We start from the raw sequence: 21013 nt of genomic DNA on the forward strand, positions 1-21013 counted from the left end.
TGCTTTCTGATCTGTCTTCTCTTCCCTCTCCTCTTCCTCCAGGCGCAGGGACCTTTGCACCCAGCTCAGACAGTGGCAGCTGAAAGTCATAGATAATGTCAAGAGGGGGCAGCACAAGAAATCCCTAGAGAAGCTCTTCCAAGGTTTCAAGCCAGCTGTGGAAGCCTGTTACTTCAACTGGGAGGAGGCCTATCCCATCCCTGGCATCACCTACAGCAGCACTGATAAGAAGAATTCGTTCTGTTGGGTAAAGGCCGTCCAGCAGAGGAACTGTCGGTTGCAGTGTGTGGAAACCACGTGTGAGGCTGGCAGAGGCCATGGGCAGGAACCTGGGGGAACCAGTCTGCAGCCAGGGGACAGGTCACGCCCCTCTTCGCAAGAGCCAGCTGTCCGTCCTAAGGAACTTATTGGGAAGCGGAAAGTTGTCACTGAAGCCCCCCAGAGGGCTCTGCGCCGACTTTCAGCGGAAGGAGATAAGGTGGTTTATAAGACAGCAGTAGGCAAGGCCAAGCTGCCAGTGGGGAAAAGCTTAGCCAGTAAACATAGTGGGAAACGCCGCATGAGCAGTGAAGACAGCTCTCTGGAACCAGACTTGGCAGAGATGAGCCTGGATGACAGCAGCTTGGCTCTGGGGGCGGAGGCCAGTAACACCTTCAGTTTCACGGAGAGCCCCCTGAATAGGAGCTACAGGGACACCTTTGAAGATGACGGGGGGGTGTACTTCTCGGAGGGTCCTGAGCCCAGCATCCGGAGCAATCCTGCTGCCAAGAAAGCTCCAAAGGATCCCGTGGAAGAAGTGGGCAGTGGAGACGACGATCTGCCTTCTGCAGATGAGAACGGTGCAAGCCGGAAGCCAGAAGTGGGAGAGAATGGTGCAGCAGGGGGCGGGGAGGAGGGAGAAGAGGAAGATGATTACCAGGTATACTATCTGAATCCACAGGAGGTGGCCAAGGAGGAGGAGGACAAAGCAGAGGGGGGGAATGAAGAGGAGCAGGACATCTTTGCTGGTATAAAGCCCTTGGAGCAGGAGAACAGGATGGAGGTGAGCTAGCTCTAGTTGGAAAATAGCAACGTGATTATTTTTCTTAGTTTTTGTGAGTGTAACATATATAAAGTAAGTTAAAAGAACATTATTAAGTTTGTGAAGAAAGGCAGGAATTAAAGTTGGTTGTGCTACATTATTTTGGTCCCCATTATGATAGTCTTTATGCTGTTTTTTTCCTGACCTCAGCGGAAGGGTGAGATTTGGTATCACACGTTCCATTTGAGCCTCTGGTGGGCAGTGTGTTCTAGTGATCGCAAACGCTTCTACCCATTTCCCCCAAAGCTTGACCCTTCTGTCCCTGGCCTAGTTTTGTCTGTTCCCCATCCCTGGCTGCTTTTTCCAGTCTCCTCACCTAGCCATTTCTAATCTCCCCTGCCCCTAGATTCCTTGTGCCAGGTTTCCGGCTCCCCATCCCAGCCTCCTTGCCCAGTCATTTCCAGTCCCCCACAATCACCCGGTTCCTTGTTCCCAGCCCCCCCCCCCCCCCCCCCCCCCCCCCAAAATCAACCCAGCTCCTTGTTCCCAATAGCCTTGCCCAACCAGTTCTAGTTCCTCCCTCCCACCATCTTGCCTGACCAGTCTCATTCCCTGTCCCCACTGGCTCCCAGGCCCAGTCTCCCTCCCCAGATTCCTTATACAATCTCAGCATTGTTTACCCCAGCTCATTGTTAGATCTCTCTCTCTCTCTCTCACCCCACTGGTTCCCAGTCCTAGTTTGCTTGCTCTGCTGGTCCTAGTCTCCCCTCCCCCTCAGCTCCTCATCTAATCTGTCTCCTGCCACCTGCTGGCTCCCAGTCCTAGTCTCTTGCTCAGCCAGTCCCTCCAACTTCCAGCCTCAGTTTCCCTCTCCCTCACCAGCTTCCAGTCCGAGTCTTTCCTCCCTTCTCCAAGGTGTCTTTTTTCCAATCTGCTCCCCAAACCCCAGGTCGAGCTCTTGTCACCTCTGCATTCAAATTACACAGGTTTCTTCTCCATACTGCTTGGGTCTGCAGAGCAGACACTGAAAGCACAGGAGAGGCAGGCCCCCTGCTCTCAATTCTGATGCCCAGCCCTGGCTGCAGCAATCCAGAGGGGCAAGTGCAGGTGAAGTCCTGTGAAGCTCAGCCCCATGTGGATAAATTTTGGGGGAATTTATCTGTGAAGCTCTAAGTCTCTCACAAGCATGGGCAAATGGTGCTTTTTTCCCTCAAAGGCTATAACTTGGCTAAATTTGGGTGGATTTTAATGGGAACATCCAAAGGCACATCTCTGACAAAGACCACTCCCCTTCCAAATTTCAAGTCTCTGCTCCTAAGCATAGGGGCACTAGAGCTTCTCAAAGAAAATGTTAAACATGAACAAAACTAACATATTTCTCCTAGCCTCGCTCTGGAACAGCTGAATTGCTGAAAATGTATTCCTCTTAGCCTGAGGCAGACACCCAATCAGGAAAATTTCAGCCCCAAAAGTTAGTTTGATAAAGTGACAAGCAAATGAAAACAGGGTCTTATAAAGGCAAATGTCAGGCAATCTTAATAGGTTGTGCTACCAGTCCCGTGTATCAAAACCTCAAAAGTATGCCTGGAACTTCGCAGATGAGTGGGAGGAGCTTATGTCGAAGTAGACAGTGCACTGAGGAAGGGATATTGGGATGCTAGGAAAGGGGGAGAGAGAATTAATTATACATGTTGATTTTGATTTTTGTTTGCGGTTTTCCCCACTCTATTCATAGACACTTAGATATTTATGAAGATCAGAAGGGGCCCCTGTGATGATCTAGTCTGACCTCCTGTATAGTGCAGGCCACAGGACTTCACTGAATTGATTCTTGTTTGAACGAGAGCATATTGTTGAGAAAAATGTACAATATTGATGTAATTGCCTCTGTTAGCACTTCGAGGGAAGGGGATTAGACCTCTTGGAAGCTGTGTTTTTGAGAAGCGTTGGAGAGCATGGTGGAGCTGTTCCAGGCAGAGGGGCTGCATAACAGAAGGCAGGAACATGAACGTTAGATACAAATCTGAGCTCAGATCAGTGTTTAACTCTGTTTTTAGTGACACCAAATGAGAATATGGGCAGGATGGGGTTGACTCCAGCTGTGAGGCGCATGGACTAAATCTGATCCTCTATCGCTTTATTTTCAGATCCTCTTTGCCTGTGCAGAGGCTCTCTATGCACACGGATACAGTAATGAAGCATGCCGTCTGACTGTAGAACTGGCCAGGGACCTACTGGCCAACCCTCCAGATCTCAAGGTGGAGCAGCCCCCAACCAAGGTAGAGAGGTGCCCTTGTGAAAAGAAGGGAGAGTGGGGAGGAATACACGGGATTGCCAGCCCCAACAATTCAAAAATCATGAGTCATATGGAAAAAGATCATGAAGTTTGCCCTAAAATCATGAGGTTAAAAATAATTATATTGTGTTTTGGTCTTGATTTTTGAACTCTCGCTGCCTGTCCACTGTGTCAAGGGCACAGAAACACTCGGGCAGATGAACAGAATTTCACCATGCAGCAAGAACTCAAATGCAGTAATATTCGCTGGTGGTGGTTCTTCTCTCTGCACAGGGCTGTGCCAGGCCTTGGCCTGCCCTGAACCCCCTTTAGATCAGACTTCTCTGGCTGTTCAGCATTTCACCTGAAAAAGGGCAATGGGTCCTTCAGCATGACTTGAAGGGACTTTCAGTCATCCCTACCCTCACTAGACCCGGCGCCTCACACAGCCTTCCTATCTCTGCCTGCACTCAAGTGTTCTTGTCTGCCAGATGGGAACCACAATGAACAGCTCCTACCAATGGTCCCTTGTGGATCTACACCTTCCATTTGAACAAAACACTTGATTTAACATTGAACCCTGGAAGCATGTTTAAAGCAAATGTCACTGTGTGCTACATAATTAAATGCCAATACCAAAAATACGGCCTTGTTTTTCCATAGCCCTACATTCACTTCACTTACCTGGTCTTCATGGATTTTCCATACCTCTTCCGTATTTAAACCCTCAGTCACTTCCTTTATAACATGCACCATTGCTTGGACCCTGAGAGAGCAAACTCCTCTGGAAGTTGAGCACATGTTAACAATGCATTTTTAGTCTCTAGAGTTGTCTTCTAAAGTGGTGGAAGCTTTGGGATCTCGGAGTAGAGAATTGGAAGTGGGAGGAAATGAGAAAGGAAAGGATGGCTGGGAATCCACATGGCATTAAGCCGACTACGCTCGTCTTGGTGGTGTCCCTGCCATTGAAAGGGAATCAGGGTTATAGAATCATAGAAGATTAGGGTTGGAAGAGACCACTGGAGGTCATCTAGTCCAACCCCCTGTTCAAAGCAGGACCAGACCCAACTAAATCATCCCAGCCAGGGCTTTGTCAAGCCGGGCCTTAAAAACTTCTAAGAATGGAGATTCCACCACCTCCCCAGGTAACCCTTCCAGTGCTTCACACCACCCTCCTAGTGAAATAATGTTTCCTAATATCCAACCTAGACCTCCCCCACTGCAACTTGAGACCATTGTTCCTTGTTCTGTAATCTGTCACTGAGAACAGCTGAGCTCCATCTCTTTGGAACCCCCCCTTCAGGTAGGTAGGAAGGCTGCTATCAAATCCCCCTTTACTCTTCTCTTCTGCAGCCTAAACAATCCCAGTTCCCTCAGCCTCTCCTCATAAGTCATGTGCCCCAGCCCTGATCAGTTTCGTTGCTCTCTGCTGAACTCCCTCCAATTTGTCCACATCTTTTCTGTAGTAGGGGGCCCAAAACTGGACACAGTACTCCAGATGTGGCCTCACCAGTGCCAAATAGAGGGGAATAATCACTTCCCTTAATCTGCTGACAATGCTCCTGCTAATGCAGCCCAATATCCTGTTAGCCTTCTTGGCAATAAGGGCACACTGTTGACTCATATCCAGCTTCTCGTCCACTGTAACCCCTAGGTCGTTTTCTGCACAACTGCTGCCTAGCCATTCGTTCCCCAGCCTGTAGTGGTGCATGGGATTCTTCTGTCCTAAGTGCAGGACTCTGCACTTGTCCTTGTTGAACCTCATCAGATTTCTTTTGGCCCAATCCTCAAATTTGTCTAGGTCACTCTGGACCCTATCCCTACCCTCCAGCGAATCTACCTCTCCCCCCAGCTTAGTGTCATCTGTGAATTTGCTGAGGGTGCAATCCATCCCATCATCCAGATCATTAATGAAGATGTTGAACAAAACCGGCCCCAGGACAAACCCCTGGGGTACTCCACTTGATACCAGCTGCCAACTAGACATTGAGCCGTTGATCACTACCCGTTAAGCCTGACGATCTAGCCAGCTTTCTATCCACCTTATAGTCTATTAATCCAATCCATACTTTTTTTTACCTTGCTGGCAAGAATATAGTTGTTATATAGTTTGTCCAAGCCAGCACCCACCTGCTAAAATGGTCCAATATTGGAAGAGATGGCTTAGTGAGGAGGCAGGAGCCCCCATTGCATTGTCATATGAGGGAAGGGTAGACAGATGCTGTGGGGGAGGAGCCATCCATAACCAGTGGTAATTGGGATTCTGCACCAAAAGAAGATAGCATGTAAAATTGGGTCTGTTTCATCACCCAGAAACTGCAGGATTATGGAGGGGGACAGGGCAATACGTAGAGCCAGAACAAAACAGTGCTTCCAGAATAATAGGTGCGTGTTCTCCTCAGTGCACAGGTGGGGAGGAGCTCCTGCAGGCAGGAGCATAGGGGCAATCACCGGCACATCCTTGCACTGCTGGGATCAATTCATTTCCTAACAAACCTGTTATGAACTACTCCTCACACAGGGGAAGAAGAACAAGGTGTCAACCAGCAAGCAGACGTGGATGGCAACCAACACCCTGTCCAAAGCTGCTTTCCTGCTGACAGTGCTGAGCGAGAGGCTGGAATACCACAACCTGGCCTTCCGCATTGGCATGTTCGCCCTGGAGCTACAGAGGCCTCCTGCCTCTACCAAGGCCCTGGAGGTATAAAGTGGCTCAGAAAGACTATACCTGTGAGCAGCACTGCGCTGCTGGGGTTTCCCCCTTCATGCTCAAGTATTCCCCGTTAGAGTTCTGTGCATCAGGTCCTGCCTTTAGGAGTTCTCTCAGAATTAGTCTTCATAGAGCCAAGCAGGCACTGAGTGAGTCCGTGAGTGACCTAGAATTTGTGTAGCAAAGGTTACTCCTATGTTGAAGACACCTTGGGCTAAATCTGTGGGAGGAAGTTCAGTGCTTGTCTACAGGAGAAAGTTGCAATTGTTTACCTTAAGAGGTAAACTTAAAATGATTTAATTAAATTGATGGAAACCCCTGTGTGGGCACTCTAAACTGATCTGAAATAAAGCCATTCTGGAGTTCCCCACAGGGTTTGCACTAACTCATTAACTTAATTAACTAACTCATTTTAAATTCACACCTTAGGGTAAATTATACTATGTATTTAGACATCTAAATGCGTACACAACGGTAGGTACACAACTTCACACACTTTAATTAATGCCCATAGGCCACCTTCTGTAAAAATGTGATCTTTTCAGACCTTGGTTGTATGAGTTGCTGCTCCTGTCACTTTCTGACTTGCAAGATTGCAGAATCCCCTGAAGGTGCAGATATTACCAGGCTCCTACTAAGGAATAAACTTATTACCCTAAGGTTATCTACATTCATGCTTAACAGTGTCTGGTGAGAAGATTAAATGTGGATCTGGCATTCACTGAATGCTTAAGCTGGCATGGGAAACAGTGCATTAAAAATGGAAAGAACACTACAGTGGAGAATAACACACTGTAATCCAACAATCTTTGTTCAGTGGAATATGTACTGGAATATTGTCCATTCCCCTCTTGGACAGTCCTTTCCTCCTCAGCTGTTGTATTGCACAAGATAACATCCTTCTCTGTAGGACTGGGAATGATCTGCCTTTCTAGTGACCTATCTGGCTGGATGCTTCTCCATATGTCCTGATGAAGACTGACCTTTTTTCCCCAACCAGACCTCAGAGTAATTGGTTGGAAAGGGAAGGTGACGAGAAGGTTGTGTATAGAGTAAAGCAAGTCTATTAGACTTTCATGTCCTATGGGGCCGGCCTCCAACTGGGCACCATCCTCACTATTGTCTCTGTGTGGGAGAAGGCAGGGAGTGGCATGAGATCAATGGATTGTATGCTAATGATCAATAAAAACTGTTTCAGGGTTATTCCTATATTTGATCATCTGCGTAGGGCAAGATGGTTCTATGTCCAACGGTCTCTGATGGCTTTTTTTGCTTCCTCGTGGGTACCCTCAGGTGAAGCTGGCGTACCAGGAATCTGAGATTGTGGCCTTATTAAAGAAGATCCCTTTGGGCACTAATGAGATGAACACCATTCGAGGAAGGGCTGAAGAGCTGAGAGAAGGAACCTTGTGTGATTACCGCCCTGTTCTGCCTCTCATGCTGGCCAGCTTCATATTTGATGTCCTATGTACTCCAGGTACGGTCCCAGTTGGTGTGTATGCAGAAGGGGCACGTTCCTACACTCTGAACCTTGGGGACCAAAAGAAGCTTTCAGGGAAAATCTGCACTTCCCTTATGATGATTGCATCCCATTCTTACTTGTTCACCCTAAAGTTATACCTACTTCTGCTGTTCCCTCCACATTGCTATGGAGACTCTCTCTTCTTCAGTACTGACCTCCTTCCTAGCTCCCCTTTCATACAAAAACATTGGGAATCTCATCACATTTCTGACCCATTTGTGTCCCTGTAAAATAGTCACAGAGCCTTTCAATATATTTTTACGACCCCACTGCTGCTTCTGTTGGGGGAAACAAATACATTAACCATCAGAAAGAGAATTTGACTTCCAAACCCATTCTGAAGCAGAGCTTGCTAGGGTTGGAGGGGTTCAGTTGAGGGAGAGGGAGAAAGCAGCAGACCCGTGCCATGACCTTAGGGCTGGAATGGTGGTTTGAAATGGGAGCACAAACCCCAGACAGATCCTAGAATACATTCTGCTTTTGGGTCCTAGCTTCATACAGCTGGGCACTAACTGTCCTCCTCTGTCTCTCCAGTGGTTTCTCCGACAGGGTCCAGACCCCCAAGCCGTAATTGGAATAATGAAATGCCTGGAGATGAGGAGCTTGGTTTTGAGGCAGCTGTTGCTGCTCTTGGTAAGAATCCAGCTCTTCCTCCACCTCAGAGGAGGAGGAGGGCTTTTCTTATTCACATTCTGAATCCTGCCCCCTTTTGTGGAGTGAATTGATGCCTGTTGACCTGGGTTTCAGTTGGTGCAGAAGTGGAAGTGTTTTGGTGGGATATTGTCAGAGCTGGGGAGGGAATCTGGGCGTGGGATAACAGGAGATCCTGGGTGTCAGGTTTGAGGTGCATTGTGGGAGAAATGCAGCTGAGGACTGAAACTGACAGGTGGGCTGTTAAAGGGGTAGAGAGTGTGTTTTCAACCATTTTTGTTGCTATTTGCCTGAAAGAGTTGCCAGTTAAGCATAGCTGGAGCCTGAACAGTGCAGAGATTAACAGGCAGTCAGTTCAGAAGGGGTTAAAACTCAACAATAAAAACCCAGTAGAATTACTCCGTGGGATTCTCATGGTTAGCTCAGACTTGGCTCAGTCTTCATGGGTGAGTTACACAAAATTCCTGGCTTCCAGTTCATGTCTTTTAGCAAGAAAGTGGTGGTGTGTATAGCAGGCTTGTGGTATTACATACGTGAGTTTAAAGTAGTATATGTGTGGCGTTATCAGAACAATTTTCTTTCCTCCACCACCTCCTCCCCAGAAGGAAAGATACACTGATAGTGTTTGAATGTCTGCTAAGTGGCCACTGCAGAAACTGGAGGCGGCAAAGAGCGTGAGCAGTCTGAGTGTCTAGTATTTCACTTCCTTTGTCTCCAGGAAGGAGCCTCAGGCAGGCCTGGACACTCACCTTTTGGCCTGTCAGGATCAGGTTACCCTGGCAGTTGCAGTGCAGAATTCTGGGACAGACTCCAGCTCTCATTCTCAAGGGCATAAACTATGTGTAATGTCAACAAGCAAAAGAGGGCAAACTCTTTTCTTCATGACTAATAGGGGGAGATGAACAATAGAGTACAGGGAAAGAGGTAAAATGTATCAGACACTCTTAAGCCTCTTGAATTCACCTGTCTCTGCATCCTTCTCTTCTTGGCCCTGCAGGCATGAAGACGACTGTGAGTGAAGCAGAGCACCCTCTTCTCTGCGAAGGAACCCGAAGAGAGAAGGGTGATCTGGCTCTAGCTCTGATGATCACGTACAAAGATGACCAGTCTAAACTGAAAAAGGTGTGTCCCTTAAGTGATCAGAGCTGAATTAACCCTGTGTCATATCCCACTCATGGCCTTAGGGCTGCATTGTGTTGCTTGTATTCTCCTTCCAAGGCAAAATCTGAGTGCATACCGTAGAGTTATTCTGCACAGGGCATAATTTTCAAGGGGTTCCTAAATTTCAGCCTGGCCTCACACATCTCTCACACTTCGTTCTCGTTCACTACATCTGATCCTTCATCCATTAGGATGCTGTCGCCTGTGCCTTTGGATTTTCAGGGTAGTTCTGTATCTGCTCTGGGTGCTGGCTCAGTTTTGCCCCAGGGATATTGGCCTGCATTCTTTGCCTTGCCAAAGTGTTAGTCCTGTGTTCTTTGAGGTATTGGGCTCTGTTTTACATGTTGTCCTAGTGCCAGTCCACTTTGCCCTGTAACCCGGGTACCTGTACAGAAAATTGTAACCAACATTTTACTTCATACAACAGAACCTCAGAGTTACGAACACCTTGGGAATGGAGGTTGTTTGTAACTGAAATGTTTGTAACTCTGAACAAAAAGTTATGGTTGTTCTTTTGGAAGTTTACAACTGAACATTGACTTAATACAGCTTTGAAACTTTAATTTAATGAAACGAGCACAGAAATAGTGGTTCTTACTTTGTCAAATCTTTTTTAAACTTTCCCTTCATTTTTTTTTAGTAGCATACGTTTAACACAGTACTGTACTGTATTTCAGAGTAACAGCCATGTTAGTCTGTATTCGCAAAAAGAAAAGGAGGACTTGTGGCACCTTAGAGACTAACCAATTTATTTGAGCATAAGCTTTCGTGAGCTACAGCTCACTTCATCGGATGCATACTGTGGAAAGTGTAGAAGATCTTTTTATATACACACAAAGCATGAAAAAATACCTCCTCCCACCCCACTCTCCTGCTGGTAATAGCTTATCTAAAGTGATCACTCTCCTTACAATGTGTGTGATAATCAAGTTGGGCCATTTCCAGCACAAATCCAGGTTTTCCTCCAACCCCTCAGACAGAGACAAACACCTACAAGATCTCTATCAAGCATTCTTACAACTACAATACCCACATGCGGAAGTGAAGAAACAGATTGATAGAGCCAGAAGAGTTCCCAGAAGTCACCTACTACAGACAGGCCTAACAAAGAAAATAACAGAACGCCACTAGCCGTCACCTTCAGCCCCCAACTAAAACCCCTCCAACGCATTATTAAGGATCTACAACCTATCCTGAAGGATGACCCAACACTCTCTCAAATCCTGGGAGACAGGCCAGTCCTTGCCTACAGACAGCCCCCCAACCTGAAGCAAATACTCACCAGCAACCACATACCACACAACAGAGCCACTAACCCAGGAACTGGTTAGTCTCTAAGGTGGCCACAAGTACTCCTTTCTTTTTAACCCAGGAACCTATCCTTGCAACAAAGCCCGTTGCCAACTGTGCCCACATATCTATTCAGGGGACACCATCACAGGGCCTAATAACATCAGCCACACTATCAGAGGCTCGTTCACCTGCACATCTACCAATGTGAGATATGCCAGCATGTGCCAGCAATGCCCCTCTGCCATGTACATTGGTCAAACTGGACAGTCTCTACGTAAAAGAATAAATGGACACAAATCAGATGTCAAGAATTATAACATTCATAAACCAGTCAGAGAACACTTCAATCTCTCTGGTCACGCGATTACAGACATGAAAGTTGTGATATTACAACAAAAAAACTTCAAATCCAGACTCCAGCGAGAAACTGTTGAATTGGAATTCATTTGCAAATTTGATACAATTAACTTAGGCTTGAATAGAGACTGGGAGTGGCTAAGTCATTATGCAAGGTAACCTATTTCCCCTTGTTTTTTTCCTACCTCCCCCCCCCCCGCCCCCCCGACATTCTTGTTTAAACCCTGGATTTGTGCTGGAAATGACCCACCTTGATTATCATACACATTGTAAGGAGAGTGATCACTTTAGATAAGCTATTACCAGCAGGAGAGTGGGGTGGGAGGAGGTATTTTTTCATGCTTTGTGTGTATATAAAAAGATCTTCTACACTTTCCACAGTATGCATCCGATGAAGTGAGCTGTAGCTCACGAAAGCTTATGCTCAAATAAATTGGTTAGTCTCTAAGGTGCCACAAGTACTTCTTTTCTTTTTGTACTGTATTTGCTTTTTTTTTTTTTAAACTCTGCTGCTGCCCGATAGCGTACTTCTGCTTCCAAATGCAGTGTGTGGTTGACCAGTCAGTTTGTAACTCCAGTGTTCGTAACTCTGAGGTTCTACTGTAATATATCCCAACTCAGCTGCACGTGTACACGTGTATATCTTATTTGGACTTGGAAGGACATAATTGTGCAGAACAATTAAAGAATTGCTGATTCTTCATGAAAAACTTTGAAGCCCATTCTATTCAGAAACAATTCTATTCTTCTAGAGTATTTTCAGCATTTTTCTACCTTCTTAAAGAGTTTACCTGTTCTGCTGCTCGTTCCCCTATTTCATGTTACAATCCTCTGCCTGTGGCATTACCAGTAATCTAGACATTAGTTCACTGAGACATCAAAATTGGTTACTTTTGTGTGAATGAACAACACAAATATATAAATTCTTAAAACCCAGATTGTTTTCATGCAAATGTTCCCTAGTAATAAAAATAGAAAAGTAAGGATCAGCAACTATTGTTAAAGAATAATAGAGTGCATTTCTCTAGTATATAGAAGTCTCAAAGGCCTTTCAATACTTCTGTACAGTAGGTTGGTATTAAGCTGAGGCACAAAAGTGTAATGACTTGGCCAAGGTCACCCAGTGAGTCTGTGGCAGAACTGTGAATAGAACCCAGATCTCCTGGCTCCCAGTTCTGTGATTTAACCACCCGATGAGAATCAGAATTGTTTCCACATTGAATGTTGGAGGGGTCATTGGATTTTTGAGATGCATGTAAATGGAGAAGGAGCAGTTGGTACCATTTGAGTCTACCCTTCCACAATGGTGCAGTCATGTGAGTATGGAACCTGTCTGGCTGATCTCAGAGCCTGCTTTTCCTAAAGGAGCTGGACATGTATTTTCTTGACACTCTTGTCTAACAGAATTTATTTTCCCCCAGTAAGAAGCTGAATTAGTACCTTGCCAGTATCCTTTGGGATAATGGGTGTTTTCTCACTCTGCCTCTAACCCAATTTTTCTCCCCCATTAAAGATTTTAGACAAACTGCTAGACAGAGAGAGCCAAACGCACAAGCCACAGACTCTGAGTTCCTTCTACTCATCCAGCAAGCCCACAGTAGCCAATCAGAAATCTCCTTCCAAACATGCTGCCCAATCCACCACAGCTATCCAGCAGCTTCCAGGGACGTCAGTCACTCAGCAAGCAGGTGTAACCACTGCAGTCCAGAGCAGTCCTTCTGAAAGCTTTGTGGAGAAGAGTGCACAGGGTAAGAGATCTGCTGTTCCAGTGGGATCATGCAGAATGCCCTGTACTTACTGACGGGAAGGGAAACTAAAGTCCTTGTTCCTTTTGGGAGGAGGCCAGGGCTGATTTGTGCAATGGTCTGGATAATCAACTGTCACTGAACTCTATCTACTGCACCTTGCTCCTAGGGTAAAACTAACCGCCCACTTCAAGCATTTCTGTCCACTCTCGTGTCACAGAACAATTCACTCTACTCTTCAAGCTTCCTGTCTCTAGAGAGCTAATGATAAACTGGGTCCTGATTCATTTAAAAAGACTGCTCCAGTAACGTCTTTTATGTCGGTATTACAATGCTGTGGAGTTACAAAAAAAACCCTATGTACAGCTTCAGGGGCATCTGTGACATCAACAGACTAGAACAGCAAACTAGATGAGAGTGGGAAGTAAAGGTGAAAGGGAGTTAACAGTGGGAGAGGAGCATAAATTCCCCTCCCTGAAGTTTGTTTCCCCATGTGCTCTGTGCCCTTGCTTTAATGGAAAACATCACATGACGTGTATGGGAATGGCATGCAGCTCAAGAGAGGTGTTCCCTTCTAACCGTCTCCTACCAACACTGGTTATAGCTGGAGACGATAGCAATAGCTACAGGAAAGGTTGCTGTAGCATTTCTATTCTAAACTCCTGGCTTCAGCTGCATGGAACTGTCTGAAAGTTTGAGCTGTTAAACTGAACCGTTCTAAGCCTGGTCTCTGACAATGGTTTTTTTTAACTTGGAAGGAAAACAGTTGATTGATTATGAACAAAAGGAATTAGAAAAATACATTGTTCTCCCTTTATTAAAAAAAAGGTCTTGACCTTTCTTTGAGCAGCTAAAACTGCTGGGGCAGGAAGTTTGTCATGGAAATAAATCTTGGTTGGCTGCAAAAGTACAAGCTGTCCCCTCTACGTATGACACGATGGCTGCATCCCCCAGGAGCTTGGGGGGAGGCATTGTCTCTGTGAGCTCTTGCTAGGACGCTGCAGTTCTGTGCAGTCCCACTGCAAGGCTGAGGCTTAATGCCACAATTTGTCCTCAAGTTTTGAGTGGCAGAAGTGTTTCGCTGGCTCTTGTGGAAAAACTTCATGGCTCAGTAAACTTTAAGTGCTGAGTGATTTTTTTCCATGTGACCCAGTGGGAGCCTGACACCACTAGAAACATTCAGTCATAGAATCATAGAATATCAGGGTTGGAAGGGACCTGAGGAGGTCATCTAGTCCAACCCCCTGCTCAAAGCAGGACTGATCCCCAATTAAATCATCCCAGCCAGGGCTTTGTCAAGCCTGACCTTAAAAACTTCTAAGGAAGGAGATTCCACCACCTCCCTAGGTAACGCATTCCAGTGTTTCACCACCCTCCTAGTGAAAAAGTTTTTCCTAATATCCACATAAATCACCCCCACTGCAACTTGAGACCATTACTGCTTGTCCTGTCATCCACTACCACTGAGAATATTCTAGATCCATCCTCTTTGGAACCCCCTTTCAGGTAGTTGAAAGCAGCTATCAAATCCCCCCTCATTCTTCTCTTCCACAGACTAAACAATCCCAGTTCCCTCAGCCTCTCCTCATAACTCATGTGTTCCAGTCCCCTAATCATTTTTGTTGCCCTCCCCTGGACGTTTTCCAGTTTTTCCACATCCTTCTTGTAGTGTGGGACCCAAAAGTGGACACAGTACTCCAGATGAGGCCTCACCAATGTCAAATAGATGGGAACGATCACGTCCCTCGATCTGCTGGCAATGCCCCTACTTATACATCCCAAAATGCCATTGGCCTTCTTGGCAACAACGGCACACGGTTGACTCATATCCAGCTTCTCGTCCACTGTAATCCCTAGGTCCTTTTCTGCACAACTGCTGCCTAGCCATTCGGTCCCTAGTCTGTAGCGGTGCATTGGATTCTTCCTTCCTAAGTGCAGAACTCTGCACTTGTCCTTGTTGAACCTCATCAGATTTCTTTTGGCCCAATCCTCCAATTTGTCTAGGTCCCTCTGTATCCTATCCCTACCCTCCAGCGTATTTACTGCTCCTCCCAGTTTAGTGTCATCTGCAAACTTGCTGAGGGTGCAATCCACACCATCCTCCAGATCATTTATGAAGATATTAAACAAAACCGGCCCCAGGACCGACCCTTGGGGCACTCCGCTTGATACTGGCTGCCAACTAGACATGGAGCCATTGATCACTACCCGTTGAGCCTGACAATCTAGCCAACTTTCTACCCACCTTATAGTGCATTCATCCAGCCCATACTTCTTTAACTTGCTGACAAGAATACTGTGGGAGAATGTGTCAAAAGCTTTGCTAAAGTCAAGGAACAACACGTCCACTGCTTTCCCCTCATCCACAGAACCAGTTATCTCGTCATAGGAGGCAATTAGATTAGTCAGGCATGACTTGCCCTTGGTGAATCCATGCTGACTGTTCCTGATCACTTTCCTCTCCTCTAAATGCTTCAGGATTGATTCCTTGAGGACCTGCTCCATGATTTTTCCAGGGATTGAGGTGAGGCTGCCTGGCCTGTAGTTCCCAGGATCCTCCTTCTTCCCTTTTTTAAAGATGGGCACTACATTAGCCTTTTTCCAGTCCTCTGGAACTTCCCCGGATCGCCATGAGTTTTCAAAGATATTGGACAATGGCTCTGCAATCACATCCGCCAACTCCTTTAGCACTCTCGGATGCAACGCATCCATATTATGCATATCTGTGGCTTTGCCCCTTCTGCATATGCATTACAGTGTAGTATAGTTTTTAATTACATGACCATGTACTAATTGCTGAATTTCCCCCCTACGACCTTATTTATACATGATGAGGAAACAGCTTAAATGACTTGCCCCAAACCCCATAATAGGTCAGTGTCAGAGCCAGGAGCTGTGTTAGCACCGTAATGTAATAAGGGATAACTTGGACTTTCCTTGGCAGTTGCAATTGGAACAAGTGACCTTTAGGAGTCCCTTCTAGAAATAGCTCTTTTCCTGCTGTATGCTGAATTCTGACCTTTGCTTATTGGAAATGTCCTGTTCTCCTTCTGAAGAGCATGAGGGGAAGGAGAAGGTGGACAAGGCAGGACGTGAAACACAATGTAAAGTGTATTCACTCTCAGTCTGGGGCAGGATTATGTATGTGGAACTCAGATAAAAATACTAGAGCACCCTGTCTTAACTCGAATGAGGAGTAAACCTGTACATGTAAAAGCCAGCTGTGCTTTTAGTACTCATCTCCGAGGATGAGAAAAGGAGGATCTGTATCAAACTCCAGATCTGGCAGATTATCCTTCACAGCCCCAGGTGCTTCACTGTTTCACCTGGCTTCATTTCTTTTGAGTGAGAGAAGCAGTGTTTATGTCTTTACAAAGGCATGGGGGTGTTCAGAGACATCTGGCTTCACATACGTTTCAAGACTTGTTTCATTGTCTCTTGCTGCTTTCCTGTTTGTCCAGAGAGCTCTCAGAGGTCTCCTTGCGAGCCGCCTGGGGAGTCCAGTGTCGTGAAACAGGAGGGGAAGGTTCCCAGTCGTCTGGCCCTTGGAAGTCGAGGTGGATACAATGGGAGATGCTGGGGCTCACCTGTCAGGCAGAAGAAGAAACACACAGGTATGAGGTTATCAAGTCATACAGCATCCAAAGCTGTGCTAGGCCCTCTGCAGGGACAAACCAGTTCACCCACTCTCTTGTCAGTCTCTCCCCTCAGTGAAAAAAGCAGTTCTTGTCTGTGTGTGAGCTCTTTGGGGTGGGGACACAGGTCTTTCCCTGTAAAGTCCCTTGTGTTTAACACTACCTGTGGTCTGGCTGGCGAATTAGGTGTGTTGGAACTGAATGGATGCACTGTTTCCACAGTGCCCCCAGCTTCTGCTGGCCCAGGGAGCAGGGCACCATGCTTTTGGGCTTTGTGCCAAACTCAGATACGCTGCCACTGGCTCACTGGCTGAGTTACCCCCCTTTCTGCTGCCGTCTGTGGGAACTGGGTGTGTTTGGGGGTAAGTTGTCCTGGGATTGCGGGTGGGGAAAACTTCTGTTTATATTGGATGGGATGTTAAAATACCGTATATACAATGGGGACATTGTACTGCATTCTTTTGATAAAACCATAAAATAATACGCAGTCTGCTGGGCTTGGTGATCGATGTGTACAATTGCTTTGATTCTCGTCATCGAAATGTACCAAAGATCTACGCGGAGTGCGCATGGCAGGGAAGTATGTGCAATGGGCTTCCCTTTCCCCTCTGTCGGGGCGCTGTGGACTACTCTGTATTTTGAAACTGCAAAATCAGTGCAGGATTGGTTGGATGAACTGGCCAGTTTTGTCTATGAATGTACATTCCAGTTGTGGTTTGCAAAGAAATAAAGCCCTCCTCAGCTGTTTACCCTGCCTGTGGTGTGAACGGCTTGGGACCTGTTCAGGTGTGCAATGGTCCCAGAGAGGAGCTTGCCCATTGACATGCCCTCTGTTGTCTGTGGTGTTGTAGGCATGGCCAGTATTGACAGCAGTGCTCCCGAAACCACCTCCGACAGCAGTCCAACCCTCAGTCGGCGGCCCCTTCGTGGGGGATGGGCAGCCACCTCCTGGGGCAGAGGACAGGACAGTGACAGCATCAGCAGCTCGTCCAGTGACTCGCTGGGCTCATCGTCCTCGAGTGGCAGCAGGAGAGCCAGTGGTGGAGCACGTGCAAAGACTGTGGAAGTTGGCAGGTAAGATCCATAGTCACTTTCCACTGTCATGTGTTCCTCCCTTAGTACATGACACCTCGTGGCTTCATTGGTCCAGAGTCACGTGTACACACGGGCATGTGTACATTTGTGGAATGCCTGTTGGTGAGAGCTTGCTGAGCCTGAAGAGAGGAGCTCTGTGAGTGAACTAGGTGCTTGCTCCTTTCCGAGTGGTTCCTGTATCTTGTCATTCCAGGTATAAAGGGAGGCGGCCGGAAAGCCATGCACCTCATGTCCCAAACCAACCCTCAGAAGCAGCTGCTCACTTCTACTTTGAACTGGCCAAGACAGTTCTTATCAAGGCGGGTGGAAACAGCAGTACCTCCATCTTCACTCATCCCTCCTCCAGTGGTGGGCACCAGGGGCCCCACCGCAACCTCCATCTCTGCGCCTTTGAGATTGGGCTCTATGCACTAGGGCTGCACAACTTTGTCTCCCCCAACTGGCTCTCTCGAACCTACTCCTCCCACGTCTCTTGGATCACAGGTTAGGGCAGCATTATTAGGGGGCTTTTATCTGGTGGGGTGGGGAGCTTGATCTTAGTAACATCATTGACGAGACACTGATGCACACAGCTGCAGCCTGCCGTGGACAACTGCACACACCAGGTGGCAAGGATTTGCACAGGTGGTCCTTACTACAGCTTGGGGAGGATTCTGGTGCCAGTACCTGCTTCTTGACTTTGCACCATAATCAGCCACAGTGCCCAGAAGTCTCTGGGCATGGGGGGACCCATAGGATTGTCTTAGTGGGATAGGGTCTCTCTTTGAGAATCTCTGCTGACGAGGCACACTTGCTAAGCGTTGTTGTGGCTGAGCGTGTTGGAGACTTTGACCTTCCCCCTCTACCCCATTACACTCAGACCTTCTGCTAGCTTCCCCACTGTGGCTTGGAGAGCTCAGTTAGCCATAGTGGAAAGCTAAAAGAATGTTGATGTATTTCTCATATAAGGAAAAGTTAGTTCCCTTTTCTCAGGCTGGAATATCCCCCAGGCCCTCTAGAAGTGTCTGACTCCTTTCTGTGCATTAGCATACATTCCGGCATTCTCCAGGCCATCTAAGGGGAATGTTAATCCAGTGGCAGTGGGGAGCACTTGGCTAGTTTATCCTGTTGCTGCCTTCCACCTTCCCCCTGTAGACAGTGCTCTGGCCTACCATGACTGTCCTGCTGGTCGAGCAGCTGCACAGAGCTGTGTCTAGGATTCAGCAGTGCTGCTGTGTCACTACTAGTGTGATGCAAGTGTGTGAACTCCCTGCTTATTCAGGGCCCTGCCTTTGCCAGTCGGACATGAAGCTAGAGGAGAGCACCTGGGTTCCACTTGCCTTCCCCAAAGAAAGCCATGTACTTTGGGGAATTCCAGGCTTCTCCCCCTACAGAGACATGGCGTCTCTAACCTTAACCCTCTTGATAATATGATCCAATGGCTGGAAGTGGAGGCTAGACACATTCGGACTGGAAGCAAGGTGCACATTTTTAATCTTTGGAACAGTTTACCAAGGGGCATGGTGGATTCGCCAGCACTGACAATTTTAAAATCCAGACCGGGTGTTTTTCTAACAGATCTGCTCTAGAGATTATTTGGGGGCAGTCTCTGGTCTGTGCTAGGTGAGCCCAATGGGTCTGTGATTCTCCCCAAAAGAGCTGATTGGTGCTGTGATTGAGTCTGTTGAGGGTGGTGTGTGATGCTCGTCCTTCTCTTCCCCTCTGGTTACTAGGACAGGCCATGGAGATTGGCAGCGCAGCCTTGAACATTCTGGTGGAGTGTTGGGATGGACACTTGACTCCTCCGGAAGTGGCGTCATTGGCAGATAGGGCTTCAAGGGCCAGGGACTCCAACATGGTGCGAGCAGCTGCTGAACTGGCACTCAGCTGCCTGCCACATGCCCATGCCCTGAACCCAAATGAGATCCAGAGGGCCCTGGTGCAGTGCAAGGAGCAGGTAAGCATCACTTCCTGGGGGCAGTCTGACCTCAGAAGGTTCTGGACATGCCAGGGAGCCAGCTGTTGTCAGTGGGATTGGCTCCTCCCTGCCTTGTGAAGACAGAGTAACACAGCGCTGATTCCAGTGATTCCATTATAGAGGTTTCTCCTATCCTTTGTGGGCAGTCTCTGGTTATTATCTTGCTGGCTGCTTTGGGCAGCATTGGCCATTCTGAGGCATGTTGCAGTCCTTGGTATCTTACCTGCTGCAGTTTTCTTCTATCCCTCATGCTGCTGGGTTTGTTTTCTCCATTCTCTGCCCCCCTTCTCAGGATAACCTGATGCTGGAGAAGGCCTGCATGGCCGTGGAAGAGGCAGCCAAAGGAGGTGGGGTGTACCCAGAAGTCCTGTTCGAAGTGGCACACCAGTGGTACTGGCTCTATGAACAGACTGTTGGTGGGACCCCGGCGCAGAGAGAAGGAGCCACTGGTTGCAGCGCCAGTGGTGCCCGGGCAGCCTCTGAAGCAGTGCGCGGATTGACAGACAGCAGGGTGGCTGCTGAACCCACCACTGTGACAGTGGCAGCTGCAGTGACAGCAGCAGCGACAGTAGTGCCGGTGATCTCTGTGGGGTCAACTATCTACCAGCAGCATACGATGGCCGGGCCAGCAATGGCACATGCACACACCCAGGGCCTGCACCCCTACACTACTCTCCAGACCCATATACCCTGTAACCCCCAATATATTGGACACCCAATCCAGCACATGCCACGCCCAGCAGTCTTCCCTGTGCCAGGCTCAGCGTACCCCCAGGTGAGTCACCATCAGTGGCCTGGTGTTCTATAGATAATCCTCTGCATTCATGATAACCTAGCTCAGCTTCTTAGAGAGGAAACATAGTCTAGTGGGGTGAGCTTCGGGGGGGAACCAAGATCTCTGGCGCTCCAGTCTCAGCTCTGCCACTGATTCACTTAGCAAGTCACTTCAGCTTTCCCATCTGTAAAGCAGATTTATTTACTTACCTCCCACGGGCAGGTAATGCATGTAAAGCGATTTGAGAACATTAAGTGTAGTATCAGCTATTGGTATTACAACTGGTATTGCTATAGTGCCCAAAGTATTCTAGGCACAGTACAGAAATGTCCCTGCCCTGAAGAGTTGGCAGTCTAGGCAGCAGAGTGGGATGTGACGATGGAGTAGGGAGGAGTAGGAACTGGGTACACTTTTGGGAAACGGGGAGCCTATATAGGAAGGATGGATGGGCTCCACCTACACCAAAATGAAACCAGATTGCTGGCACTTAAAATTAAAAAGGGCATAGAGCAGTTTTTAAACTAGGGGCTGGGAGAAAGCCGACAGGTGTGGAGGAGCACATGGTTCAGACAGAGACATTCCTTAGGGGAGGATCTACTAATAGAGATACTCTGTCCTAGTAAGGAGGAGAGTATGGAAGATGAAAAATACAGGTAGGATCTGATGAGAAACATTCAAATGATAAAAAGTCTCATTCAATTACATCATGTAATGGGTGGCAGCTAAAAAGTGACAGGTTTTTAAAGTGTTTATATTCCAGTGCTAGAAGTCTAAATAATAAGATGGGTGAACTAGAGTGCCTCATATTAAATGAGG

General features: G+C 47.4%; 1 protein-coding gene across 4 annotated transcripts in view; it reads left to right on the forward strand.

The window, feature by feature from the left end:
* ZSWIM8 (zinc finger SWIM-type containing 8) overlaps positions 1-21013 on the forward strand; it is a 138833-nt gene that overhangs the window by 100537 nt on the left and 17283 nt on the right. For all 4 annotated transcript variants that reach the window (XM_037903657.2, XM_027829784.3, XM_037903658.2 and 1 more), the window contains 12 exons: positions 43-1042; positions 3169-3300; positions 5818-5997; positions 7300-7483; positions 8063-8161; positions 9177-9301; positions 12504-12738; positions 16197-16349; positions 17222-17444; positions 17659-17948; positions 19178-19401; positions 19715-20197. In XM_037903657.2, the coding sequence (XP_037759585.1) occupies positions 43-1042; positions 3169-3300; positions 5818-5997; positions 7300-7483; positions 8063-8161; positions 9177-9301; positions 12504-12738; positions 16197-16349; positions 17222-17444; positions 17659-17948; positions 19178-19401; positions 19715-20197 (3328 nt within the window). The remainder of the gene's footprint in view (positions 1-42; positions 1043-3168; positions 3301-5817; positions 5998-7299; positions 7484-8062; positions 8162-9176; positions 9302-12503; positions 12739-16196; positions 16350-17221; positions 17445-17658; positions 17949-19177; positions 19402-19714; positions 20198-21013) is intronic.

This window comes from Chelonia mydas, chromosome 7 (genome assembly GCF_015237465.2).
Source record: "Chelonia mydas isolate rCheMyd1 chromosome 7, rCheMyd1.pri.v2, whole genome shotgun sequence".
Classification (NCBI taxonomy): domain Eukaryota; kingdom Metazoa; phylum Chordata; order Testudines; family Cheloniidae; genus Chelonia; species Chelonia mydas.